The following is a 27,517-nucleotide window of genomic DNA, read 5'->3' on the forward strand; positions in this document are numbered from 1 at the left end:
TGGCTGAGACGGGCAAGGCCGCGGGGAGCAGCGATCTTCCTAAGAGGCTCTGGAGGGGATACCACGGTCTGATGGGGACAGAAAGGTGTCTCTGGCAACCACATTTAGTTTTGGGGTCCGACTGGGGAGTGATTTTTTTTCCCCCTCTGGAGACACTTCTGTTGCACTCCCAATCTCCTCTCCCTGCCTATCTATGGGAGCTGCCTGCCCAGGCCTCTCCCCTTACCAAACCACCCGCTTTCCACCAAGGCTGCTACCCTGTGGCTCAAATCCGAGCCTCAGATTCCAGGTGGGGGCCAGAACCCTCAGAGGTTCACTCCTTTTGAGCGGAAGGAAGGACAGCCTGGTCTTCCTAAGGCCTCTATCTAGGCCCAGTAGCCCAGCTGCAGGGAATGGGTGAAGGAAGTTAGTGCCCAAACCAAGGTGATGTCCTCTGGCAGCTGAGAGAGGAACTGCTTCCAGCAGTGGCAGGGCAGGCCTTGCCTTCCCTCTGGCTCTGGAGTTGGTAGGGAGGTCTCCAGTGCCACTTTGGAGGAACATATTGCTCACTGCAGACGAGACCCGTCTCCAAACCACTCATCTTTCCTTCCATCCCCCTCCGGTCTCCCAGCTCTCCTGCTGGAAGGCTCTTGCTCACTTTAAGCAGAGGTCTTGGGACCTTGGGTCCAGACCAGTTCTCAGCTCCACCAGGAAGCCTGCTCTGTGCAAGGTCTAAGGAGACACCTCTTGGGCCCGGGAGTCTCTGTTTTTTCCAAGCTGCCCTCTTGGAACTAGGACCTCTACCTCTGGCCAGGTGAGGAGCGCCAACACAGAATGAGACACAAGGAGAGATTTGTTTTCTAGAGTGATATATATTTTTTTGTTCTTTTTCTTGTTTTTTTTTTTTCTTCCAAAACAATCAGAGCTCTTAGGCCCCTTGCCCTCCCCGTTCCCACCCACAACCCTCCCATATAAGCGACAACTGAAAACAGACGAGACGATCACCCCCAAAGAAATCACAAAACACAGCACAATTTCACGACAGCCACCGACAAAGCAAAAAAAGTTCTACTGGAATGTCCCCTTGCAAGGTCGGGAGAAGCAGGAGCAAGAAGAGTTCATGGAATTGAAGGGGACTGGACAGATGAGGGAGCAGGGGGGAAGAAGGGAAGCAGAGAGTAAGCTTCGGGCCGATGCTTAGGTGCGATCTCGCCTCTTTCCTTTGCACGCGGGACCGCGTTGCCCAGAAGCGCGCGCAGCAGCCCAGCAGACCGCCATCCAGGCCCGAGTTGCGGGAGGCAAAGGCCGGCGCCGGGGCAGGTCTCGTTCTGCGCTGGGGCAGGCAGCCGCCGAGCCCCCGGCTCCTCCGCTTGGGTCGAGAGGTGGGCAGGAGGGGGAGGAATGCGCCAGGCTCCTCGCGCTGGAGCCTTTGCTCCTCCCGGTCCTCCACAAGTTATCCCGGAAGGGAGCTTGGGAATCGATTCACAATAAATTCTCAATAGGACTCTCCCGACCTGGCTTTCCTGCCTCTAGTAGGGTTGAGCTAGCAGGGGATGGAGGGTGGATGGGGGGGGGCGGTTTCTACAAGGGGCGGCTTGACTCGCTGGTGCAAGGTGGCTTTGGCCGAACAGAGTTGATTTCAGAGCTGGGGAGGATGTGGAAGGATGCAGGGCCGGTGGAGAGCAAGAGAAGCTACAGTCTCTGTCAAGCGGGGCACAGATGAACGGACAGACGACATTGTCAAGGCTTACAACCCACGATTTGACCTCCTTTTGTTGGAAGGAGAGGAAAACAACATGCAGAATGAAACATTTCCTGCAACAAAATGTGTGTGTGTGTGGAACACCTTCATAAGTCCTAGGATACCTTCATAAGACCACTGCTGCCTTTCCTTGCCCCTTCTAGCCCCCCAGCTTGGGGGCTGAGTTTACCCCCATTTGCCCTTGGGTCCAGAGGGGGTACAGTTGGGGATTCCATAGAGATGGTATTGTGATGCTGAGCCCTTTGGGCTACAGAGCCTCATTCAGGAATGTGTCTCTAGACATCTTCTTGATGTGTTACTTGTGCCAAAGGTAAAATCTGGGCTTGCTGGTGGTCTGAGGGCTGTTCTGCCAGATTTGGGGTGCGATGGTCTGAATTTGGGGTGTCACTTCATTGAGTGTTGGCTGTGAGCTTTCCCCGTTATTACTGTGGGCTCCAGGCTTTATGTATGTGGGCTTCTTTTGGGCTGTATACAGTTGGAGTGTCCCTGGGTGACTTTGGGGTGGGTGCAGGTAGGGGGTGGAGATAGGTAGACTGGAAGTGAGGGCCTGGGGCTTCCCAGAAAAATTAAGGGGATTGCTAGGGGGGCTTGACTAGGGTCTCTCTTTCCTTGTGGCCCATCACCTTGTTAGAAGCCAACTACATGTCTACCTTCTAAATCAACAAAACTTCCTTCTGAGGCTCAGGGAGAAGAGAAGGACAGGTAAAAGGGCAAAGGAAAGGAGATGCTCTAGATGCAGAAAAGGACTTGGAGGAGAAAGACTCCCTTCCCCATTCACTTGAATACATCCCAGACAGCACTGGCCCTGTAGCCATCACTTATAAATACGCGTGAGATGGGGAAGGGGCGGGGAGGGTTGGGGAGGGGGGGGGTCTTCACTCTTTGCCCTGTTCCTTATTCATTTTCTTCATTTTCATCCGCCGGTTCTGAAACCAGATTTTGACTTGTCTCTCACTCAGATTGAGGAGTCTGGCCACCTCGTGCCTACGGTCCCTGGTGAGGTACATATTGAACAGAAATTCCTTCTCTAGCTCCAGCGTCTGGTATTTGGTGTAGGGACAGCGCTTTTTCCGGGAAGAGCGAGCGTGCAGCCAGTTGGCGGAGGGGTTGGCTGAAAGAGAAGCAGCGATAGAATCAAAGAAAGGAAGGGGGGATGAAAGGCCCCCATGTTCTCCTTCCAAAAGGACGTACCCCTGGCCTCCACTCCCCATCTTGCATTGCAGAGAAGGGACCTGGGCCTTCAAGTTCCCAGAAGGCGTCCCAGAGATGGGCCAGGAGTTGCTATTGACACCTTCAGGTGAGAGTTACTTGGACAGAGTGGAGCTAAACACGTACCAGGCTTCTCAGCATTTCCAAAGCTTTGCCTGCCTCCGGTCCTCTCTCAATCTCTTTCTCCACTTGGGTCCCCACTGGTCAGGACTCAGGTCAAAGCCCAACATGGCTAAAGCACCCCCCACACACAAACACACTGGCATCACCAGACTAACCAGAGGTGGTTGACCTGGAGGGTCCTGGCCTTGGGTCTGGGGGCGTTAGAGTAGGGTTGGGCTGGGGGAGAGCGGCTTCTATTCAGCCACAGCTGAGAAACCTCCTGGCTCTCCAGCCCAGTCAGAGTGCACCCTGCCTTAATCACAAGCTTGCATCCCTTGGCCACATGGCAGCAGGCATGTGTGTCTGTAGATAACTTGTCCCCCCCCCTCCACGCACACACCGCAAACATGGGTCTGCACTTAGAGACGCAAACATCCAGCACACTCCAATTCACATGCAACCCAATTGCAACCATTTATCAACTCCAGCCTGTGGACAAGGGAGCGCCAGGGGCTCACAGATAACTTATGGTTGCAATAGTCTCTCCTTTTCCGCTCCTGCTCAGCTCGCAGTTTGGTTAAAGCAAGTTCAGGGAAATTGGGAAGCAAGATTGCTCCAGTCCCAAGGTGGGGAGCCATGGATGATGTGGGGGGTAACAGAAAGCCCTTCACAGCACACCTAACTCCAACTGGTTCCATGTGAGGAAGAGCAGAGAAAGGGGTAATTGAGTGGGGGGCGGGGAGAGGAAACAAAAATATATACAGGCTTGTCTCCTTTACCGTCTCTCTCCCTACCCTCCTGAACTCAGAAAAGTTGCCAAATAAAGCAGACCCAATTAAAAATAACAGCCACCCTTTGCTAGATTCTTCTCCCCAAATGAAAAGCACTGAATATATTTTTAAAAAATAATCTGGTTCCTCCTACACTAAGTACCATGTCTTACCAATTTGCAGTGCTATTTCCTTAATGTGATTGCCTGGGATGGGACCCGCAGCCACATTAAATATGAAAGAGGAAAAAAACTGTTAATAATTGATCCTAGCCAAACCACGGCCTTGCAGTAATGGGCTTTCCAGGCAGAGTTTGGGGCTTTGGGGTGGGGGGTCTGTTTGGGTGTGAGCCGGGAGGTTTTGGGAAGAGCCTGTGTTACCCAAACGCTAGTTCTGGTTCTTAACCCCGGCTGGCTGGAGGAGGTAGCACCCTGCAGGGACCTCAGGGGAGTGGGACAGCCCTCTATCCTCCAGCAGACGAGGACGCCCCAAAGGGCCTGTGGGCTACTATGTTGATGGGAAATCTGGCAGGGCAAGCAGAGACGAAAAAAATCTGACCCTCGCTCCCCCAAAAGAGTAAGGGGTGAGGACTTGTTCCGGCCAGCCTGGGGGTTATTGTTTGGAGCTAAGAGCCCCCAACTAATTTGCCTTTCTCAGCCTTACAAACGAAAAATATGAGACTCGCCGCCCCCCCCCCCTCCAGCCAGCAGCACCTCCTGGAAATTAGCCAGACTTGGGTTCCTGGCGGGGGTGCTTCTGGAGGAGTGGGAGATGAGGAGTAACTACCATAGGAGGGTAAAGTTCTCCGCCTTTCCGCAAGCCTCTCTTCCCAACCCCCTCCCACCCTTCCTCTCCTCAGGGTCCCTTCGGGATCTCTCCTTCTCCACTCTGGCTGTCGGCCCCGAAGTTCAGAAGCGATTCCCGGACTCCCCGAGAGGCGGACAGCTCCGGCTGGGGCTAGGGAGCCCCGCGGCGCGCAGCGGGGGGCTGCCGAAAAGGAAGCTGCAACCCGGGCGAGGATGCCAAGGAGGGGAGGGGGCGGCCGGAGGGAAGGCTCCCGGGGAGGGGCCGGCGCATCCGGGGAGGGGGCTCAGTCACCGGGTCCTGGGCTTCCCCGCCCCTCCCGGCGCCGGCTGCGGACCGTGAGCGGCTACTGCGGGAGATCTGCTAGGAACGATCCTCCGCCAAGCTGTTGCATCGCAAATAAAATCCTAATGAGCCCCCTCCCACTTCCCCTTGGCCGGCTTTTACGGTCTGCGCGTCGCGCGCGGAGCTCTGCCAGCCGCGCGGCCCTGGGCAGCCCCGCGCGGGCTCCCGGCCTCGCTGGCCGCCGCCCGGTCCCCGGCCCCGCCAGCCCCTCTCCCCGGCCGGCGGTCGTCAGCCTCCTCCCCGGGCTCTGAGCCCGAGCCCCGGGGGAGTGGGGGAAGGGAGGCCGAGAGAGCAGCGAGGTGGTGCCTGCGCCCCAGTTCCCCTCCCGGACGCGGAGCCGTGGGGGCGGCGCTCCTCCAGCGGCCTGTCTGCCCTTCGGGGACACCCCGCTTGCTTGCCTCCTTGCTCCCTCTTCCCTCCTCCCCCGCTCGCTCTCCGGCCACCGCCGCGGTCTCCCTTCACATTGTCCGCAGTTTATTGCCTCTCCCCTCCCCTCCCCCTCGCCTGGCCTTCGGCCTGGTATTTCCTCACTTTTTATAACTTACTTTGATCCGGCCTCTCTTTGTCCTCGCTTCCTTCGCAAATTTTATTGTCCCCGTAGCCGGGTCTTTGATTAGACAGGACGGCCTCCCTGCCCGCCGAAGTTTCCAAACTGTACTCGGGCGTGCCCTGTTTGAGCAGCTCCCCAGGCGCGCCCAGCAGCGGCTCCGCCTTCACCGCCGCCTGGCCCTGCCCCGGAGCAGCTTCGCCGCGCGGCGCCGGCTCCAGCCAGGTGCGGAGGTACCTGCTCTCGGCCGGCGGGACGCCCTGGGGCTGCAGGTAGGGGTGGTAGACGGACGGCAGGCTTGCGGACGCGTGCGGGCTCAGCGGCGCCCAGGAGGCGCCGAACACCGGCGCTTTGGGCTGGAAGCTGCACGAGGGGAACTCCAGGTGCTCCGCGTGGCCCGGCTGCCGGGGGCTCGCGTACTGGCCGGAAGGAAACTTGGCTGGAGGAGCGTCCTCACTCTCGTGACTTATGATCGAGTCGACATAATAGCTGCTAAGCGTCCCAGAAATGGACATTCTCAGACATTATCCGGGCGCTCGCAGGGGGAAGGGAAGCGCTCGCGCGGCGGCGCCCAAGCAGGGAGAGGTGGCACCCAGACCGGTGTGAGGGCTTTCGGACGCGACCCCCCCAGCCCCCCACCCTCCCACCCCCACCCCCTGCTCAACTTCTCAGCCAACAAAGTACAGTGGAGCAGCCCGGCTCAGCGCTCCTTGCAAAATGATTGGTCAAAGTTTTTCCGACTGCCTGATAAAGCGTCAGCTCCAACATAAATCAATCGGGCGAGGGGGCTGCGCTCTCGCTGTCATCCGTCCGCACCGCATTCCATATCGAGGATGGATTGTTTTATGCTGATGCAATGTGCTATCACGTCAGGGCTCCGGCGGCCACGTAACCTCAGCCCGAGCTGCCGGCCGCCCGTCCGCCCGCCCGCGCCCCCCCGCCCGCCCGCGCCCCCCCCCCTTTTGCAGGAAGGGGGGTTGTTCTCGACATGGGGCGGCGGGGGCGGAGGAGAGGCGGAGGGAAAGCAGCGGGCTGCCTCGGGAGGGATGCAGGCTGTGGAGCCCTCTCCCCAGGCGGGTCCGGGAGGAAGCGAGGGCGAGCTGGGCAGAGGGAGGGAGAGAGCCAGCCTGGGGCGCAGACCGAGAGGCCCACAGCATAATTAAAGAGGAGGTGGTCCTCTCCGCCGCCCCCCAAAGCACTGCCACTCCACCCCGCAGGCCTCGTTTCCTCTCCTCTGTCCCCTTGACACAAGATGTTTATTAAACAGCGGTGCAGCGGCAATCCATTGGAGATGAAGTAAAGGGGATGGGGGAGAAGTTGGGGGGGGGTTATAGGGCGTTATCCGCTTTGGAGGGTTCTCTGTGACTATGTTGGGAGGTTTACAGGCCTGGGAGCTTCTCCTGACCCCTCCGTAGCTGAGAGAGGAGACAGGGGAATCAAAGGGGGTGCGTGTCCAATGATCTGGTCCTAAAATTTAGCTATCCTAAAATCAGAACCTACATGAGGTTGAAGGTATTCATCAGGCTCTGGAAAGTTGAGCCTCTAAAAGAGTTTAATACAACTAGCCAAAGCTCCTTTAAATTTCTAGGGCCTCTCTCTGGCCCTGCTCAGAGGGAAGTATGGGGTTCCGGGGGTGGGGGCATAGCCATGACTCCTTCCCTTCCCTGGTAACTGCCCAGGCCCTTAAAATTGCCCGTTGGGGGAGCTGAATGTGAGAAAGGGTTAAGGGAACTTCCCTAAAGTGTCAGCAGAGCAGAGGTATGGACAGGGGTCCCATGGTTACCTCCCCTGACACCCAGGGAAGAAGGGGACCAGTGAGGTTTTGCCTCTTCTGGACGGCTCCTCTCGCCCGGCATTGCCGTCCTGATAGATTTCCAAATATCGGTATTAGGTACCAGTGTAGACAGAGAGCCTGCGGGTCAGTCACCCGACCACCCGTCGCCTTCCCTCCTGTGAACTCTGGCTGGAGCTTTCAGATAGCCCGTTTTATTGGTATCTACTATGCGGCCCTGCGCTGGGACTCCCCTGGGGCCACCGGCTGGCTTCCTGGCTCATCTCCCAGCCGCTGTTCCTCCAGCTTCTGCCCTGGGTACAGTCGCTTCTTGTGATGCAGGCACACAGGGAGGCACAGCCCCTGGACAGACCCGATTCTCCTCCGGGTGGGTTTAGGAGCAGGCTGGGGCGGGTTTTCTCAGCATTGCCGGGCCCTGGGCCCTCAACCGATAGGCTGTTCCCAGCCCTGTCCTTTTAACAAAAGCAGGGCCATTCTAATTTGAGGTTTTATCTTTTTGGCCATGTACCCCTCTGCCGTGCAGAAGGCTGCGGATCACCTCTGTGCACACACACAGACACACTCCCGCCCGCTTTTCTTTCCCAAATGAAGCCATCTCGTGTCATTACGTGTGAAATACGAGGGTGAAGCGCCATATTTCTTCACATTATGGCGATTTCAAAATGATTTTTTAAAGATCAATGCCAGCGCCCAGCCGGCCCCCTCCTCTTCCACCCCAGCTCTCCGAAGGCGACAGCCCAGCAGACCGGGAACCAAACGGCGTGAAGATCTGCTCTTTCCATGGGACCCAAGTGGGGAAACAAAAATCCGATGCAAATTCTTCTAAGTAGCGGTTGGACGCTTGGGAAAGTCCAGGGAGCTCCCCGGACTCGACAGCGAAAAAGCTGCGCGCAGAGCGAATGAATCACAGTTAAGGCAAAGCACCTGTTCTCGATTTGCCAGATGTATGGAGTCTGCTGTTGGCTTTACCTGTAATAAATATATTCTTCAAAGAAAAAAAAAAACCCTCTCCTGCCGTAAATAATGGTGTTATGAAGCATGGCGGGCTGAGTATATGACTTTCTGTAGTATATAAATTAGGGCCCAAAAGGCCATATGGACTGTGGGCAGGGCCTTTTTTATTTATAGAAAAGCCACAGCGCTGGGCTGTTCTTAAGACCCAGGCCGTGCAGGCGCTGGGCTCTGACTGCTGCCCTTCTGGTTCCCATTCCCGGCCCAGACTTTGATGCTGCCTCTCTTTGCAATAAGAGAAGTCCAGAGGGACACTTAGTTTAGGGAAGAAGTTAGAGGATGAACATTTGGGCTCAGGACTTGTGCCCCACAAGGGTGGAGAGTCCCAGCAGATGGGGGGCTAAGTTTGTGAGTTGCTGTCTGTATGGGGAGTTGCTCCTAAGCCCTGGTAGCTCCCAGGTACTGGGTAAGGAGGAGACCCAGGCCTCTTTCCTGAGACCAGAGCTTCGCCTTTGCTCATAAAACTGGAGGGTGGGGACAATTTCAAAATGACAGGTTTTGAGGTCTCTGTCTTCTCAGGATAGGGAACTCTGGAGCGAAGGGAATGAGCAAGCACCCACGCCCTGGACCCTTCACCCCAGCTCTCTTCCCTCCAGGTGGGGATGCAGATGCACCAAGCAATAGTCCCACCCTAGCCAGGCTTTCTAGAAAACACTGCTGCCCCAAACTGGAGCTCAACTCCAGCTCAGGGAAAGGGTTAAAGTGTCAGCTGGGAGGGAGCCCCTTGTCTGGGTGCTCTGAGGGTCTGTGGATGCCCTGAGAACCTTGTTTCCTCTCCCAAACAATGGTACCCACCGTGGAGGAGGGAGGCAAACAGGATTGCTGCCCCTGGAGTCCAGCTTCTAAAGATGCTTAATAGAGAGGTTGCTTGAGTGGGGGGATCACTTTGTCCGGAGAGCAAACTGCTCCCCACCCCACCCTAGATCCTAAAGAGAAAGAAGGAAAACCTTGCCTTCCCTCGCATCCTCTAGCCATTCCCAGCACAGGAGCTGCGCCTGAACACAGCTAGGGCCAGGAACTGGTGGCTCATAGAAGGGCAGGCAGGGGAGAGCTGCAACCCTGGGCCACACTGGGGCCCAGAGCAGCCAAGAGCGAGGCCGAGGTGGGGAGAGCAGAGGCCGAGCCTGGCCAGGACCAGCCCAGCCGGTGAGTGCCCGTGTTACAGGGGTGACTTTTGGAAAGATTCTTGTCAATAAGGAGAGAGAGAAAATCTAGACAGAGGGAAGGAAAAGAGAGAAGGAAAAACAAAAAGAAAAACAATAAATGGGAAAAGGGGGAAAGTTTGTGTTTAAACTTTGATAACTGATAAGCTAAGCTGAAATTTATGCATGTTGTATTTGGATAGACGTGTGTGTCCTGTAGGTATATTTCAAATCAATATTTATTTATGGGGACCCAGTGTGCAAAAGTGCTGTGCTCTATGCTGTGTATAGACTATGTAATAAATACATATGCCCAACTATAATACTAGATGTGCTTGGGCATTCATATAGAAGATCCAATGGTGCATATGTGGATGCGTGTATAACCCCTGTGAATGATGCGGGTTTACAAGTCTGTTCATATAAGAAGATCTATTACCCAAAAATTGTTGTGTACATTTTTATAACAATCACACACCTATGGAAAGGGCGAAAACTTGAGTATTCGTGTACTTGAATTTTGGCTATAAAACATTATCTGATTAGGAAGCTTTGTTTGAAAATCTGCTGACTTGATATTTAAGCAAAATATTTACCGTATCCTCAAACAAGCACATGTAACTTAAATCTGAATTCTTTTACAACTTTCTCCTAAAATAATTCTCTGGAAGGTGAAGGAAATGACTCGAATTGGCCCAGGAGAGGTCATGAAATTTTGTGACTTTTTGGTTTGACCATGACATCCTTTACTGCGTATCTCACCCAAAAGTGCAGGGACAGTGTGCATCGTGTGATGCCTATTTCATGGTAGTGATGGGCATAAGAATCAAGGCACCATACTTGTGCACAAGTGTGTCCCTCACAAGTGTGAATCTGGCCAGTGGGCAAAGATGAGTGCAGTGTGAAAGCCCTCAGGTAACTGCAGGGGTCATACACAGCACTGCTGTCTCCAACGAAATTAGAAAGGTCCCCACGTCTATGTCCCCAACCACCCGGGGATATTTCTTCTGACCCAGAACCAGAGTCCAGACCCACTCTGAGAAAGAAAGAGGTGTGGGGATGCTTGCTGTGGTGGTGGTGGGGGGGGGGTTGGGGGAAGAAACCCTGGTCCCCAGAACCTTCAGCCTTTATCCAAACCAGCCTCTAAAATGGATCACATCGAATCTACACCCAAGGGTTCAAACCTCAGTGCTTCCAAAGCCTCCAGGTGGGGATTTTAATTGTAAAGTAACGAAATCTCCTGCCAAATCTCCCTCCCAGGATGTCAGAGGTGAAAGGAGGAACGGAGAGGTCAGCAGCCCAAGCAGACCTCGGGAATCTTCTTACCAACTCTCAGCCATCAGGGACATGGAAGGCAGTGGGGGTGGCTGGCTCTTTGGGAGGGGGCATCTAGGAGGCCAAACGGGGAGGGCGGCAGGCGGGGCGGAAAGGAGCTGAGCAGGTAGAAGGTTATTACGGAATTGCTTCCATAAAACCTGTGGCTGTTGTAAAACTCTCTGCTTTCCAAAGACTTTATTTCCTCTTTTCTCTCTAACATCCCCCTTTTTTCTTTTTACAGCACTGTTCCTGGGAGGGGGTGGCCAAGAGACACCAGGGATGGAAGACAGTCAGGCTCCAGGATCCTGGTGGCTGGGCAGGTTTGTGAGAGGCCCAGAGAGAAGTAAGGTAAGGCAGTAAGATGCTCCAGACCACCTTCACGCAGGCTGGAGGACAAGAAAATGTCAAGGAACAGCGTTGTTGGCCTTTGCCCACCAGGACAGTGGATTGAAGGCTGCATTTCTTCCAGGGCTGGGGGTGGGTCTCCCAAGGGCCCTTCCACTCCCAGCAGATGCCCCTTGTTCAGAGATCACCCCCCCTCCCAGGTCAGCTTGGCGCCGGAGTCCCATCCGGTCGGGGCCTCTTTCCCAGCCCCTTTCCACATTTCCTCTGCCTCAAGCAGGGGGGAAAAGTTTGGGAACAAAAGTTAGCTTATGCTTTGGACCGTCCCCCTCCTTCCTCCAGTACTTCCAGTTTTTCCTTTCCTGGGCAGAGAGCCAGCAGCCTCGAATGGGTTGGGGTCAAAGAGGGTATCACAGCTTTGCCCCTGCCTCCCCCCGCCCCCCCGTTCCATCTCCTGTCAGTCCATAAGTCTGGAATGAAGGGCCCAACAGCCGGGGCTCCTCTGTAGCAGGCAAGCCAGGCCCCTCTCCCAGTGGGTGGCCCTTGGGACCTAGGTAAACCTGCAGTCCAGCCCCAGGGTCTATGGGGAAGCCTTGGCCACTTTGTGGGGAAGGAGCTGAGGGATTGGGAAAGGTAGGACTTTTTCTGACCCACTTCTGCCCCACTAGGCAGCCCTAGGAAGGACCCTGGAGGCCCACACGCTGAGGCGACATGGGATCCTGATATTTCCTTTTCAGAATGGGACATACTGAGTCCTCTTCAAGGACCTGAAGTTTCCTGTTGAAGTGGAGTCCTGTCTCCCCTCCAATGGTTACAAAGACCTCAAGGACCCCCCCCCCCCCATCTCTTGAAATCAAGCATTTTGCCAAGTTGGAGAGACTTACTCTGGAAAATCTAAATGTAGACAGGAGCCCAAGATCCCAAGGCAGAAAGCTTGAAACGCAACCACCATTTTCTTTGGCTCTGCGGAACAGCCCAGCAAGGTGCCTCTGGTGAGTGGAACGCTCCCCATTCCCCCTTTCCCTCCCAACGCACACTGAAAAGATACAGAAGTGTAAAGACACCCTAGTAACTTCCCAGATCTCTCCTCTGGGGGAACATCCTTGCTGCTTCTGGGTGAGGGACCTCAAACCTCGTCACCACTTCGCAAGGTGATACACTAACCCTGACTCTGCTTCCCTCCCCAGCTCCCCACTCCTCCAGCTAAGCGAGGAGCAGTAACTGCCGTGAGTCGGGTGGTTTAATGTCGTTGTGTTCAGAAATCCAGGCCCAACAACATGAAACTACCTAATTCACTCAGCAGTTCCAGTTCACGCTCCAGGTCAAGGGCTCCCTGAGGGCAGGCCCCTGCAGCCATTTTGTGCGCCCAAGCGGCTGGCCCTCTAACTCCATTTTCCGCCAGGACTTCCCCAACAGAACCCAGTTGCTAGTAAACAACATGTCCAAAGACCTGGAGGCAGGACTCCAGGAAAAACCACTCTGGAGCTGGGCCTGGCAGCTCAGATTCCAGGGACTTTTGCTCTCTTCCAGGAGCCCTGGTGGATGGGGACCCTAGGCCCAGCGCCAGGCCTGGCAAGGCCTTGCCAATACACCTGCCTGGTCCCCGCCTCTCAGCCTCCGTCTCTGCAGCTGGAGGTCTCCACAGATAAGATTTCTCACCTTCAGATTGTAATCAAGGTGCATCTACACTCGCCGGAGGGCTAGTGCCTGTATTCCAGGGTCACTCAGGGCAGCTCTGAGAGGCCAAAGCCCTGCTTTGAGACTGCAGTATAGACAGAGAGTGGAGGGGAGTGCTGAGAAAGTGTCTGCAGGAGACACAGACGGAAAAGCCGTGTGTGAGAAAGTACCAGGAAAACCAGGGAGCAAACAGAAGAATATGACTGGCAGGGGAAGCAGGCTGACCTGAGGAGTCGCTGTGAAGTCGCCCTGCCAGAAACGTCTTGGGGGAGGCGGGGGGGGGGGGCTGGTTCTGCAGAGGCTGAGCTGTCCCAGGTAAGACCGTCCGTTCCGAATTCATAAACGAACCTGAGGGGCTGAGGACTCAGATTGGGACGCAGAGAGCAAGTTTGCATCTTCCTTCCTGACCTTCAGCCTGGGCCCTTCTCTCCCCGCCCCCACCGATGTCCCCTCCTGCCACCTCTCCCCACTCCAGACACCCGCAGCGTCGCAGGTGCTCACGCACACACCCCGCAGCGGGCGGGCGGCCCCGCGGGCCGAGGCGGCGGACTCACCTGGGCGGCGGCGCCGGCGGCGGCGTGGGAGCAGCCGTCGGAAGGTGCGGAAGGTGCGCAGCCAGCGGCCTGTCCCGGTCCGGGCCCGGCTCCCTCCCGCCCCGGCCCCGGAGGCGAGGGTCCGAGTGGCCACGTGTCCGGCGGGGAAGTCGGAGGGAGCGCAGGAGTCTGCCTGGCCGCCCGCTCCCCCTCCCGGGTATAAATCTTGGGGACCGGAAATACAATAAAACTTCACCGTGTTGATGAACTTCAAATGGTTTACATCCCCTCCTGTCCTGAAAAGAAACACGGCCGGGGGTGGGGGGCGGGTTAAAAGGAAGGGGGAACAAATTTACGAGCCGCAGAAGCAGCCGCCTCGGCCCCTTTCTTTCGCCCGAGGGGACTGCGTCCGCGTGGAGAGAAGCAGCCTCGGCCGCCGGCCCCCGGGACTTTGCCTCGGCCGTGCCCGCCGCCGGGACTCTTCTCGCGGGACTCGCCGGGGCGGCGGCCAGGCCTGGAGGCCACCGCCTGGCCTGACGACTCACCGAGCCCCCACGCACAGCCTCCGCCGGGCTCCAGAGCCGAGTTAGACGCCGCGTCCTTCCTGCTACCGCCCGGGCTCTGCCCGCCACGCCCTGTGGCCTCCGGTCTTTGCATCTTTCCGCCGAAAGCGGGTTTTTTTGCTTTTTCTTTCTGCGTCTCTAGCTGCCCGACCTTTGCCCTGCCCCACCCCTGTATGGCCAGGTACTTGCGGGAAGGGGAGAAAGGGTCAGAAGGCCTAAAGGGGCTGAGCGGGGCAGGGGCTCCCAGAGGAGAAACCGAGAGGCTGCTCTTTCCTGAGTGGAGGTGACGGCCAGCGCTGAGGAGCGTCCAGATTGGCCTCTGCCGAGAGGGCGGCCACCGGCTCTCGTCCGGCTCCTTCAAAGCCTCCAAGTCAGACAAAAACCTCTGCCCGCACCTCCACTGCCCTCTCCATAGTTCTCTTCTGCTCTGGACCGTTTGTTGTCGTTGCTCTTGTTTTGTTTCTGTCCTTGTTTTGGGTTTTTTGCTGTTTTTGTTTTTACCAAACTTTGTGGAATCCGGATTTGGAATCGCTATCAGGCCGTTGTGAATCAAAACCAAGGAAAATCCCTTTTGGCTGTGGGCTCCAGATAATTGGGAGCGTAGCTGTTGATTTCCTGCTCACTTTGTCTGCTGGAGGGGCCTGAGTAGTGCACTTCTGAGCGGGAGAGCAAAGGAATTGTGATCATGCCTCACAGTTATTCACCAAAAAAATACCAAAGATTCAAGTCTAAAAGGCGCTGGAGGGCTAAGACGAACTCAGGTTCAGTGAGGCCTGGGGTGCAGGACTGAGGCCCAGCTGCAGACGCAGGTGGGGGTTTGGCGCACTGACATTCCCTCCTTCCCACAGACACACACAGGTGGGGCCCTGTGTGACCTGCCAACTCCACGCCCAACCCTCCTTCCAAGAAAAGGCCCCAGAACACTTCTGGGGACTTGTTTTTTAAAGTGATAAAAAAAATGGGGGCACCTGGCTGGCTCAGTCCTTAGAGCATGCGGCTCTTGAGCTCAGGGTTGTGAGTTTGAGCCCCACGTTGGGCATAGGGATTACTTTTTTTTAAAAAAGGAAAAAGACAATTTTAAAAATAAAGTTATAAAAAATGGAATGGGCAGGGGAAATACTATGGTCTGCGGTTCGCAAATTTTCTGAAAGGCAGGCCCACTCTGCCCCAGCCAGTGGGGGATGGGCGCAGTGCCCTCTGGCTCCTTCCTTGCACCCAGGAGGAGGAAAGGGGGAAGCTCATTAACAGCTGGAGGACAGGAAGTAGCTCGTTCCCATCCCGATATTCATATCACAGGATATGCAGGAGGAGGCATCTCCAGCTCCTTCCTTATTATGTGCCCGAACTCCCTTATTTCACTCTTTATCATATTATATTTTTATTAAAAATACTGTGATGGCAGCTACTGGCAGTCACCCCTCCTGTCAGGATTTGCCTCTGGGAGCTGTTAGCAATGGGCGGAGGGCAGGACACAGGGACCAGCAGTTTCCACCCCATTCAAGACTGTTATTACCCACACACCCTGCCCACTCTAGAGGCCTGCGGTGGGGGCAGGTCCGTGTGCTGGCTCCCTGCCCATCGCTGACCTGGGTCTCGTGATTCCTTGGACCGAGGAAAGGGGATTGAACCATTTTAGAGTCTTAGAGTCTGGAAAAGCTGAAGAGGCCACAGCCATAAACAGACTTGATCTGTGCACACACAAATTTTGCAGACACTTTTCAAGGGCTTTCTGTCTGCCCCCGCAACCCCATCCCCAGAACCCAGGCCATGGATCCCAGTTTAAAAAATAAAACTCTCTGCATGGGGCTGAACGGACACCTCAAATGCATTCCCACAGATGCCAGCCAGCCTTCTCATTCCGAGGTTGCCTGGCCTGAGAGAGTCAACTTTCAATGCCCAACACAGACACCGACCAACAGGGGCGCTGGTGCCAACAGGCGCCCTCCTGAATGCCATTCGGACGGAAGTTGAGCTAACGGCCACTCAGCGAGTAGAGGCCATTTAGGCAATGTTTCTCTTCACCCTCAGATGTTTTCTAAATACTCTCCCCAAAGCACGTCAATCTCCAAATTATTCAGAATTGAAAATGTAGATGACCACGCTGTAAGATTTAGGGGCAGCTTTTCCCTACTCTTGTGCCCCCTCGAAGCTAAAGCAGAATTCTAGCATAATTGGAGGCGACTGGGCATTGGATGGTGAGAGGAGGCAGAATAGACACGGATGCAGAACACGGGATCCTCAGAGAAACCGAAATTGAGACCCCCTTGCATTTAGTTAGAATCACAAGGAGAATAAATATTTCTGGCCCTTCTTCTTCTTCCGTCTCCCTTTCTACGGCTCATTACGTTGGAGGGGTGGGTTTTAGAGTAGTCAGAAATGCCGGAAGCCGCATCCCTGAGACCCAGGGCTGGATTTTTTGTCCCCTGATTTCTGGCCGCCGCTGGGGATGCAGCTCTGCGGTCGCGGGCCGGTGAGGCTGAGGCCGCGGCCGACCTCTAGGCGGCGCCCTGGCGTTGAGTCCTCGCGCCGCTCTAGGTCCCGCAGCGGTGAAGGGGCCGGTTCCCGCAGACGCGCTGGGCTTGGCCTGGAGCTGGCCGCAGGCGCGTCGCCTTTGGCGCCCTCTGCCAAGCAAGAGAAACACGATGAAACCAGTGAGGGCTGGGAAAGGAATCGGCAGCTAATCCTGGCTCCATCCGCTCCCCACCCCCTACCCTCATTCCCGACTCTAGGGAGCCTTCCACAGCCCAATCGCCTTTGATCTCCCCAGGGGCCTGCTCAAGGGCAGCGCCGGAATCCTTAACCCCTCCCCTCAACTTGCAAAGGAAGACACTGAGGCCTGAAGAAGTGGTTAGCCCAAGATCACAGCAGCTATTAAAATGGTGAGGCAGGGCTAGACGACATGTCCTCTACTCCGAATGGAATGTTCTTACATTATGACGACCCCAGCAAAAATGCCTTTCTCACAGAGCAAAATTCATTTCCAGAAAGGCAGCCTTAGGGGATTGTCTGTGTTGGAAGTTTGGGGTTTTCTGGATTTAAGATTTGGGGGAGCACATAAGGGAATTGGAAGCGGATATAGGAGCATCTCAGCTAGGATTGGGAGCCAAGGCAAGTGCCTTAGGCCCTCAAAGGCACGGATGAAAAAGGATCCTGGGATATTGTGAGGTTTGAATACTTTGTCAGATGCCCTGATGACTAAGAGAAGGTGTCAGATACACGACTGCCCCATAAACCCAAAGGAGAAAGGCCTTTAGGGCAGACAGTTGGGTCACTCTCCTTGGTTCAAATGGCCTGTCGAATTACAGGAAAAGGAAATCAAATTACAGGTGGGGAAACGGAAGCCTTGTTCGGGACCCATTCCCTCTGAGTCTAAGCTCAGAGACGCCCCAAACCCGAGAAGCACGGGGTGGGAGAAACTGGGGTCCCTCTCCTTCTGCCAAGCCGGAGACGCCATTTTATACTGTGGGGCCTTCTTGGAGACGTCTCTCCAAAGTTACTCTTAGACAGAGGTCCCAAAGAATCCCCTGCGGGAAAGGAAGGGAAGGAGAGGGGCGAGGGGGCCGCCGGGGGGCCGGGGCAGCAAAGGGGCAGGCTAGGGGCGCAGCGCCGGCCCACGTCCGCGGCCCCGCGAGACGCGCCCTCCCCGCCGGGCACGAGTTCTCGTGGACGCCTAATTACCGAGAGCACATCTGGAGTAGCTGCGCCCTAGCCGGCCTCGGGCACATTATTCCGCGCCAAACCCTATTTTCATTCCTGAGGCTGAATCATAAAAGACTCTAGAGGCAGGATAAATTCGGGTCTGTGTGTGTCAGCAATCTTGTGTGTGTGTGTGTGCGCGCGCGTGCGAGTATGTGAGCGTCCGGGAGGCGTCTGTGCGTCTCACTGTGATTGCCCAATCGATTCGCAAAAGTTAGGGCGAGAAATGGAGCAACATCAGGCGAATTCAACTGCGAACATACTGTCGGCCTCATTATCCGCCCATTTCCAGGGAAAGCATTTGGGGCTGGGAATTAGCCAGTTAATTGCATCACTTCTTTGTTCACTTTAGGGCAGGAGAAACTATCTGCTTTTTATTAAAACATTCCATATTTCAAAAACTTTAAGATCTTCTCATTGACAATTTTCTCTATTTCCATCCCTGTCATACCACTTGAATGTTCAGATCTCCCAGGATCACATCAACATTATTACACACACACACACACACACAGACAGGCTTTATGCTGGGAAAAGTAACTCAGTTTCTGCAGCTGCAAAATCTGGATGTCTTAACTCTTAGGGTTGTTGTAAGGATTAATTAATGTACAGTGTGTCTAGGATTTAGCACAATGCCCCGTGAACAGGGAGCATTTAGTAAATAATAACTATTAATAACAAGGAAGAGGAGGGGCGGAAAGAGGGGGAGGAGGATGGCGGGGGTGGGGGGAGGAGGAAGACTGCTTTGTTCTCAGAGAACTAGTCTAGGTTGGAGGGTATGTTCTCAGCCTGTATATGTATAATGTATTCTTTTGCCTTAGAGCAATGTCCATAAAAGTGAGGCCCCTTGAACCCCTTGGCCTGTAACTACCTCTTTAATAAGGAACAGAGAATTGGGGCAATTATCTGGCTCATTTCAGGTTCAAACTCCCTTTAGCCTGAAGTATCTGGATCTGGTGGGGGAAAGGTCTGGGGAGTGGTGGCATATTCTCATTCAGCTTCTCAATGAGCCTTTTCCCTTTGCTGGAATGAGCAAGATCCTGCCTTAGAGGATGGGTAGAAAAGAAATAGGGAGCCCAGAAAGCTGGAATTAAAGCAGAGCATCTGAGAAATAATTCAGGAAAAACCAGGACTTGTTTATCTCCTGGGCATCAGGAGGCCCTGGAGTTCTCCGTGTATCGGCCTCAGAGACTCCCCAAACAAATCAGACCTCTGCCTGGTGGGAACTCTCATTTCACATTCCAGAAATATCTGAGTGCCTACTGTGTGCCCAGTACTGGGCTAACCTCTGGGGCTCCAGCGGGAGCTGCACTCCACCAGTCAGCAGCGCTGACTTGCAGCCAGTCAGAGAGGTCTCTGCTCCCAGAAACTAGTCCAGGGATCCGGGAAGGGGGAAGACCCTGCTGAGCCAGAACTTTTGGCCAATGACAGCACTGCCTTTTCAGGGCCAAAGTTCTGGTGCAGGGGCGGGGCCAGATGGTCTGAGGGCACCCCCCTCCCATTGTCTGCCGGAAAGAGGCCAACTACACGGTGGGGATGGCCTTGTGGGGGGAGGGGTGGGCCATAGGGAATTGAGAAGGGGTGAAGAGATGGCTAGAGGCTCCTGACCCTCAGTCGGAAGTTCCTGAGAACACCAATTAGCTTTTTATTTTTTTTTAATTAGTAAAGTAGGGAACAAACGGGCATGTATTTCTTCTGCTCTGATTAAAAGCATTTAGGTCAGGTGTTCACAGCCTGAAGTCTTCAGTTTAAATTGTCCCAAGCAGAAAATTGTTTATTTTTTCTTTTTATTTTCAGGCAGGGGTCTGAATATTATTAGGCAGCCATTGGCTTCTGGTTACAGCCCAGAACCGTGGGGGCTGGTAGGTGGTGGTTGTGTCAGCCCAGAGAGAGGCAGCTAGCAATGGGGTTGGGGGTCTTTCCTTCCCCAAGTCACATGTCACATTTGCTTGAAATGTGTAGGCAATTGAGGACCAACCGGGAGGGGTTGGGTTTGTGGGGGGTATGTGTGTGTGTGTGTGTTGGGAGGGCTGCAATAAGCCAGATAATTTCCTGTTCCCTTAATTTGTCTGAACATAGTCCTAGAAGAAAGGAAGTTTGTGCACTTCCCAGACCCCAGTGAAACCTGACTTTTTTCAGGGTGCTCTAATTTGGTCAGGTCCCAGGAGTGGGGAGAAGGCCAGAAAGCTGTTACTAGGCTGTGGACGAAAAGTCTAAAGAAGCCACAACACACAGGCTGGGTGAAACTAGCAAGTCTCCCAAGCTTGTCAGGGGCTACCTGATATGTTTGGCTCCTAATAACAAAATTACAAAAATGTTTGCGAGCAAGTTCTTCCCCCTCTTAACCCCGAGTTCAGTACCCCCAGCCTCTAACCCTGGCCAAGCCCTCAGCCCAATAAGAAGTTGGGGTCTCTGAGGAAACTGAATAAGTAGATTAATAAGGGATGCAAAATAACATTCTACTGCCTGATCCCTATTCGCTTGGCTCACAGAGAGCATCATCTAGGGGGTGGTCACTAGATAGCCTTCCCTTTCCAGGAGTTTCAGTACTTTTTTAATTTCCTGGGTGGCTGCCCAAGTCCCACTTCCTTCCAGCAGCTGGTCCCACCCTGAAGCAGTCCACGGTCAGTTTTCCCCAGCAAAGCTCTTCCCACTTTCTGGAGCCCCCTGGGCAGGGAAAGAGAAGACTGACTGACTCCCATTGGGAACCCAGACCCTATGGGTAGTGGTGGGGAGAGGAACATTGCTGCACAGATGTTTTTAGATGAAGGTCGGGCGCCTGGGTGGCTCAGTGGTTAAGCGTCTGCCTTTGGCTCAGGTCATGATCCCAGGGCCCTGGGATCAAGCCCTGCATGGGGCTCCCTGCTCAGCAGGAAGCCTGCGTCTCCCTCTCCCACTCTCCATGCTTGTGTTCCCTCTCTGGCTGTCTCTCTCTGTCAAATAAATAAATAAAATCTTTTAATAAAAAAAGATGAAGGTCGACCTGTTAAACACCAAGATATCAGCTACAGGAAAAAAAAAAAGTGAAGATCTGTATTAACTGACCATATTTGGTCTCAGCATTTTCCAGACACCTGCTTCTTTGATCAATCCAAATAGGAGTTCTTAACCTGGGGTCCAAGGGGTCTGAAATCCTCTGAAATTGTGGGATTTGGTGAGCACTACATAAGTACCCCCCCCCGGGGGGAGGAAGGAATCAATAGTTTTCATCAGATTTTAAAGTATCACTGTGTGAACCCCAAAACGTTAAGAACCTTTCACCCACCATTCACATACAAATACCTCAGATGTGATGCAGAGGGAGGCAGTGAAATAGATTTGGGTACCTGACGGGAAAAATTAAAAGAGAGGGCGAACAATTTTAAGTGTATCACAAGGTCAGATGGATAGTATCACCTGGCCTGCCTCCGAACAACGAACAACGGGCACCTGCTTACAGGTGCTGAGGACCCCAGGACTGAGACAGATGGCCCACGAGCCCGTCCTGACCTCGTGGCACCCTTACCCACACAGACGAGGAGTGAGCAAGGTCTCTGGGTCTCTAATCGAAATGCTATGGAGCTTTTCTCCACTGGGGCCTGGATCTTCCCCAGCCATTTGTGGCCTTGATCTGAGTTGGTCCATACCAAAAAGGAGCTGAAAGTTTCAGCATCCGTTTTCCCCTCGGAAAGACCCTCGCTCTTGAGGGGACGTGCTACGGATACGTCCCCGGATCTCTAGCTCCCTCAGTCCCAGCCAGGGCTGAGGGGCCGTGTCTGAGACCCGGGAGCCTAGACCGCTTGCCAGGCCGCTCGCCATGACCTTAAAGTTCTCTTGGCCTAGGGCTGGGCACCAAAAGGGGAGCGAGAGACAGCCGAACAGGTAGACAGAAGCAGACACAAAGAAAGGGGCCCTTGAAAGCAGCCGCAGAGAATGACAAAGAGGGAAGCGAAACAAGCCAGACAGGAGCTGGGAGCCGGAGCGCGGAGGCAGGTGGAGCAGGCAAAGCCCGCGCGCTGAGAAGGGCCCACAGGGGCCACGCGGGCAGCGAGGCGCGGCTCCTCTACCCGTCTTTACCCGGAGGCTAATGACTTCGTCAGCGCCCCCTCGTTCCAAACTGCCCATTTACGACTCCTCGGTCTCCTTAAGGCTCTCTGATTAAGTAGCCGGTTCGGGAGGATAGAGGTGGACCTGGCGGGGTTTCGCTAGATCGTCTGGTAATTGTGGGGAGGAAAGGCTCATCCAGGAGGGGAAATCCAGGGCCGGGAAATGGGGGCAAGTGGTGCAGGCGCCGGAGGCCGGAGGGAGCAGATGAACTGTTCGTGCGCGGGGCAGCCGAGCCTAGGACCCACTCACCCCCGGAGCACAAGAGCGGCAAGATGCTCCCTTGGAAAGGGCGCCCCGCCTCCGCCTCTGCAGGTCCCCGCGCGCCGAGATCCCGCTTGGGGCGAGGCGCCGGGTCAGCGTTTACGGCCGCTCCCCGCGCCGCCGGGGTTCGGACGGAGCCCCCCACCCATCCCATCTCCTCCGGCCGGCGGCAGAGGCTTGAGTCTACCGGCCGTTGGCGTTGCAGCGTCCGGGGGGGGCACCCGTATAATTGCGACCTCCCTTCGCCCCTTTATTGCCGCTTCCGGACGCCTGGGCGGATTTGAAAGCCTTTCTAACCCCTCCGCCAGGTTCCCGCCTCAGGAGGGCCGGGGCTCGGAGCTGGGCCCTCCCAGGCTTCCAGATTCCACCCCGGCGGCGCCGGCCTGCGGCTGGGCGGTGGGCGGCTGGGGCTGGAGGCGCGCGGAGTCTCTGCGGCGACTACGCTGGGCCGCCTTCCTGCCCGGCGACGTCCCCGGCCTCCTGCCCGCAGCGGGGAGGCAGTCGCCGAGCCGGCGCTGAGACCTTCGCTCCGCGCCCCGCCGGGAGGTGATCCCCCAACCGAGCACTGCGGAGTGCGTGCCGTCAGGGACGGCGGCTCTGGCCAGGGGCGAGCGAACCCTGCACAGGACTTGGGGACGTTCCGCGCAGTTCCAAGCAGGTCTGGAGTTGGGGGACAGAGGGGCGCAGCGGTCTCAAACCCCCGCGCGGAGGGGCGACCGTCCGATCCCCAGGAGACCTGGTCCCACGGCAGAGGGCAGTGACGCGGCCTCTCTGGGAGCTGCTGCAGGAGTCGCAAGGCAGGGACAGCTCAGACTTGCAGGAGGAGCCTCGGGGGGGAGAAGGTTGCTGCGAGGCGCCTCACCCCCACCGCTTCACCTCTGAGCCCCGGAGGTCCCCGGGGCCAAGGAGCACACCGGCTGAGAAAGAGGTAAGAGGCTTAACGCGTAAAAATTTGGTCCCTCTCCCTTTTTATTGTTTTAAAGGATGAAGTCTCTGGGTATTGACTTCTCTCGCCATAAAAGTGTTTTGGCAATCCGACTAGTCCTGGATGGTCGGGCCAAGCCGCGGGCCTTGGCCATAGTTTAAGAAAAAAAAAATTGTTGGATAGTGAAGGCTCATGGTTATTTTTCTTATTATGATTAGTTAATAGCCAGGTTATTTTGGACTAAGTTCTCACTTCCACTCCAGCCAAGATTCAGCCTTGAACAGCTGCGGGGGTGCGGGGTGGGGCTTCTTCAAAAGCAAAGGGCTGAGAAGGGGGCAACTCAGAGCCCGGCCCCAATCCCCTGGGAGATGGGATAGGGACGGGGGAGCTTTGGCCTTAATTATCCCTGCAAGACAAAGTCTGTTATTCCTATAACTGGGGCTGAGGAAGGGGAAGAAGGGCAAAGATGGAAAGTGGGCTGAGGGTAGCCATGCCAGCATCTTCCTGAGGAAGAAGGAGTTGAGATTTAGGCAACTTTTCAGGCCCTAGCGGCTTTTGCCCTTTGCTTTACAGACAGTGGTCAGAAGAAGAGAGCACCTGGGTGCTTCTGCAGGTGGAGATCAACCTGCTAAGCTTTGCGATATCAGCTCAAGGGGGGGAGGGAGTGAAAACCTACATTAGCGACCATATTTGGTCTCAGCGTTTTCCAGGCAGACTCTTCTGCCAATCCAAATAGGAGTTCTTAACCTGACTTTCAAGGAGTCTGAAATCCTCGGAAATTGTGGGATCTCATGGCTTTTCATCTTCTGAAAAGCTCTGGGGGGGGGGGTGTGCAGGGCGAACGTGGGAAAAGCAGGTGAGAGGCCACAAACCCTGCAGTCTAGCTACCTAGGGACGGAGGTCTGAACCCCAAAATCTGAAACCTCAAGCTGACCCCAGGTGCACATTACCAAATTGAAGAGTGGAAAGTTGCAAGTCAACCAAGGAGAAAAATTTTCTCCACTGTTGTCAAGATGGGTCTAGATGTCTAAGCATATTACAAATCTGGGTGTTTTCAGGGATTTTTTTTTCCTTTTCAGCTGTTCCTGATTTTTGAGTGGGCTCTAGGGTTAGTGGGGCAGCCAGGCAGGAGAGGGACCTAGACCTCCAGTCCCCTGATCTCACCTCCACCTTGTGAACAGCCCAGGGTCCCCTGCTGGCCAGGTTAGGGCCAAGCCTGCCCTCACCAAGGCTCAGTTGGTGGCAGGCCTTGCCTCAACCCCCTCTGCCCTGAGGACTCATTTCTCTGTAAGCCCAGACCTACTGCCCAGACTGCACACTCCCTCCATGTCTGGCCACCCAAACAATGAGAGCATTTTTTCTTCTTCCTGTTTTTGAAAACTGCATTAGTCTCAAATCCTTAGTTCCTCTTAAGGAAGATGATGCCATTGGATCTTTGGATGTGGGGGATAGAATCAAACAACCTCTAGGCATTGGACAGCAGGGTCTACTATGATGATTTGGCACCTCCAATCACAGTTCTTGGTGCTGCCTGGATGGGTCAAACATTCCCTCCTTTCTCTCTCCATCCCTTCCCTCCAAGCCCAGAAAGGTCATGGATATTCTGTCTTTCTGTGTTTGGAGAGAAAGAGAAGACAAAACCCAAGAGTCAGAGAGCAAGCAATGAGGGAGGAGAAAATGAGGGAGATAATTCCAGTAGGTTAAAAGAATCTCTCTCTCTTTCTAAACCAATAGCATCTGAAGCCTAATGTTTGTTTTAATCAGGCCAGGAAGAGAAGCTGGAGGCAGGGCGGGTGGGAGACTAAGTTCCCAGCCTAATAGATGCTCCAGTCATGGGGTCAGTGGCTTCCGAGGCGGTGAGAAGTCAAAACTCGGGATGGTCCGGGTCTCCCAAAGTGCAGTGTGGAAGAATGAGGGGCTCTCCTTAGGGGCCTCTGAGCTCTCCCGCAGTGCCTTGCCTGGGGTCAGTAAAGCCTTTCCTTGCGTTTCTTCTGGGGCAGTGTGCACGTGTATGTGTGTGTTGGGGTGGTGATTCTAAACCAGGGGAGAAGGCGGGCAACTCACCACCTGGGGAGTCTGGTGATATGGTCTGGAGTGGAAGACGGCTTCATCCTTTCTGAGCTGGGGGAGTGAGGAGGCCTCTCTGGACTTGAAACCAAGTGCTCCAGGTTCTAAGGAAAGGGAGGAGCTGCAGCTCCAAAGAGGGATTTGCAGGGAAGATCAGATCAGGAAAAGCCTCAGTCTCTCTTCCTCCCAGGGCCAGAGAAATACACTGGGAAATGTGAACTTTAACTCAGGGAACACCTCCTTTCCATTACGGGTCATTGGGCTTATACTGATACTGTAAAGTACAGTTCTGTGCTGTATGTTTCCACATTTAGCGTATCTGGAATATGTGAAATGTATCATGCACTGATCTAATTTGGAAGGGGGGGGTATATAGGTGACAATGTGAATTTCCCACCTGCAACCTTTATTATCGAGCACAATTGGGAGCACATAATTTCCTGTCTCTTTTGCATGTTTTTACTAATCCTCAATCTTTACACGGTGCTTAAATACTGGGGGAGGCACAGCTGCCCTGATACAGGAGTTCCCCACTGATTCCTGAGGTTTACTAATTCCTTAGAGACCCCACAATACTGCATACCCCTTTATGCCTATTTCTCACTACATGCCTTTTCAACGGTATGTATGGACCCCTGAATCAGTCCATACAGATTGAGGTCCTTTCCCTGCCTTCTGCCCCTTACCATGAACAACAGGCCCCTCCACAAAAATGCACACGCTTCATTTTTGTAAGTGTGAGTTTCAAGTAAGATGGCGGCGCCAGACACCCCTCCAGATGCCGATACATGCTTTCCCAGCAGGAGGCCACCCTAGTCCCAGTACAATCCAGAGGGCAAGGAAACCTGGGTCCCCTTGCAGCAGCGAAAAGCGGCCAGAGGCAAGAGACTGCCCCAAGCATTCTCCCTCCATCCCTTCCAGGAGACTTCTAGAGAGAAAGCTGATTCTGCACACTGGGGGCCTGGTGCTCCCGTCTGGACGCAGACTTCCAGGCCAATTTCTAATTTTCATGGAGAAAGAATAACCGTTGTCCCTTTCCAAGCTACCCCCACCCACGAGGCCCTTCGGGACAGCCAGCCCCGGTCTCTCTGGCTACATCCGCTCGGAATCCCGAGTTGCAAGCGGGGAGACCTGGTGGAGAGGGCCTGAGGCTGCGCGGGGCACTCAGCACCCGGCTCTGGGGAGCCAGGGCTGCGGGGAAAGGATGGGAGGCGAGCCTCTGTCCCTTTACACACCTTCGCTTGGAGAGGAAGAGTCCAGTGCGAGCGGGGCGGGGAGGTCAAGGCGTTGCGGGGGTGCCCCGAGGCCCCATCCGGGAGGCTGGATCGGTCCGGAGCCCAAGGTTAACTGGCGGCCCGGGTAGCCCACGCCGGCCACGGCCGAGCAGTCCTCAAAGCGCGGCGGGGGGACTGCCGGGCCCCAGAGGGGTCTTTCACGCCTCCGCTTTGATCTGCGTGGTCGCGGCCCCCAGCGGCGAGAGGCAGCGGGGGAGTGTCTCACCTACCTCTCCGAACCGCGCCGTCCTCCGCGCGTCTTCAGAGGCTGCAGGGACCCGGGGCTTGGGGCGCTCCAGAGCCTAGGGAAGCAGGTGACGACGCCGGGGCCAAGGGCTCGGCAGCTGCAAGTCGCCGCTCCCCCCCCCCGCCCCGCCCGGTGAGGCCTCTGGGCGCAGTGTCTAGGTCTGGGTCTGCGGCGCGGACGACGGCGCTGGGGCCGCGAAGGGACTCGTGCGTCCTCCGTCCCCCTGGCGCCGGCGAGGGGGTGAGAGGGGCGAGGACAGGGCCGAGGCGGCGGATTGGCGCGGGCGCCCCCTTCCTCCGCGTCCGCCCGGGCGGGGCTCCCGCCAATCTCACCTGCCCCCTTCCTGGGGCGCCGTCGGAGGACCGCGCGGCGGCTCCGAGAGTGGGCCTTGCGCCCTCCGAAAGGCCTGAGCCGCGGAGGACAGGCGCCGAGATGGCCGGCCGACAGACTGTGTGTGTGTGTGTGTGTGTGTGAGAGAGAGAGAGAGAGAGAGAGACAGAGAGAGAGAGAGACAGAGAGAGAGAGAGAACGGACAAGAGAGGAGATGCGGGGAACGCTTCCCAGAGAAGCAGTCAAATGCAGAAATAGACAAAAGAAGTAGGGGAGAAAGAGTCTGGGGGACAGAAAGAAGCCCTGGGATTTCTGAAGCGACAAGTTGTCCTTGGGAGTTGGGAATGTGAGAGGGAGGGGCGAGGCCAGAGGAGTCTGAGAAGAGGAGGGGGCGCGCAGACCCTTGGCTGGAGGAGACCTACGTGGACGCAGAACCCCGGGAAGGAGAGCGCGGGACCCTCCTCCTTCTCCCCTCCCCCAGACCCTCACCCTGTTGCAGCCCATCTCCGGCTGGATGCAGCAACCCGGCGCTTCCCGCGCTCCCTTCCTGCTGCCCCGCCTATCTGGGGCTCGGTCCCGCCTGGGGGACAGCCTTGGGCTGAGGGCTGCCCTACTACCTGTTCCTTTCTTCTGTTCGCTGGGCCTTAAATGGGATTCTCCCCTCATTAAATGATGAGGACAAGTGAGACCAAAGGGAACGACCTTGCCCAAGGTCAGAGGAAGAACTTGAAAGTTT

General features: G+C 55.5%; 2 protein-coding genes and 3 long non-coding RNA genes across 7 annotated transcripts in view; 3 read left to right on the forward strand and 2 right to left on the reverse strand.

Annotated features, from left to right (window-relative positions):
- HOXB9 (homeobox B9) lies at positions 1-6,451 on the reverse strand. Its single transcript, XM_006749654.2, has 2 exons — positions 5,517-6,451; positions 1-2,852 (listed from the first exon to the last, which is right to left on the reverse strand). The coding sequence occupies exons 1-2, from the start codon at positions 6,031-6,033 to the stop codon at positions 2,617-2,619; spliced, it is 753 nt and encodes a 250-aa protein (XP_006749717.1). The 5' UTR covers positions 6,034-6,451; the 3' UTR covers positions 1-2,616.
- Positions 1-27,517, forward strand: part of CALCOCO2 (calcium binding and coiled-coil domain 2) — a 286,509-nt gene that overhangs the window by 127,095 nt on the left and 131,897 nt on the right. The window lies entirely within an intron of this gene.
- On the forward strand, positions 5,692-13,366 carry LOC145717356 (uncharacterized). 2 transcript variants are annotated; one of them, XR_014140511.1, is made up of 4 exons: positions 5,692-5,790; positions 11,022-11,128; positions 11,860-12,114; positions 12,653-12,785. It is a non-coding gene; the product is annotated as an uncharacterized LOC145717356 (long non-coding RNA). The 2 variants fall into 2 exon arrangements; XR_014140512.1 differs by lacking the exon at positions 5,692-5,790 and adding an exon at positions 13,275-13,366 and having other exon boundaries at positions 11,057-11,128; positions 12,653-12,799.
- LOC145717354 (uncharacterized) lies at positions 11,049-27,516 on the reverse strand. 2 transcript variants are annotated; one of them, XR_014140509.1, is made up of 3 exons: positions 26,435-27,516; positions 12,007-16,516; positions 11,049-11,166 (listed from the first exon to the last, which is right to left on the reverse strand). It is a non-coding gene; the product is annotated as an uncharacterized LOC145717354 (long non-coding RNA). The 2 variants fall into 2 exon arrangements; XR_014140508.1 differs by having other exon boundaries at positions 11,112-11,393.
- The window catches only part of LOC145717355 (uncharacterized), a 41,577-nt gene continuing 35,831 nt past the window's right edge, over positions 21,772-27,517 (forward strand). Inside the window, exon 1 of the long non-coding RNA XR_014140510.1 lies at positions 21,772-22,866. This is a non-coding gene — a long non-coding RNA (uncharacterized LOC145717355). The remainder of the gene's footprint in view (positions 22,867-27,517) is intronic.

This window comes from Leptonychotes weddellii, chromosome 15, assembly GCF_054177405.1.
Source record: "Leptonychotes weddellii isolate Sample4059 chromosome 15, ASM5417740v2, whole genome shotgun sequence".
NCBI lineage: Eukaryota > Metazoa > Chordata > Mammalia > Carnivora > Phocidae > Leptonychotes > Leptonychotes weddellii.

Bases quoted from the DNA above. Each gene is read 5' to 3' on its own strand.
- HOXB9 (XM_006749654.2), bottom strand. From the start codon at position 6,033: ATGTCCATTTCTGGGACGCTTAGCAGCTATTATGTCGACTCGATCATA. The intron at 2,853-5,516 runs GTAAGTTATAAA...CTTCTCTTTCAG, and splicing joins CAAAGAGAGGCCGGATCAAA to CCAACCCCTCCGCCAACTGG.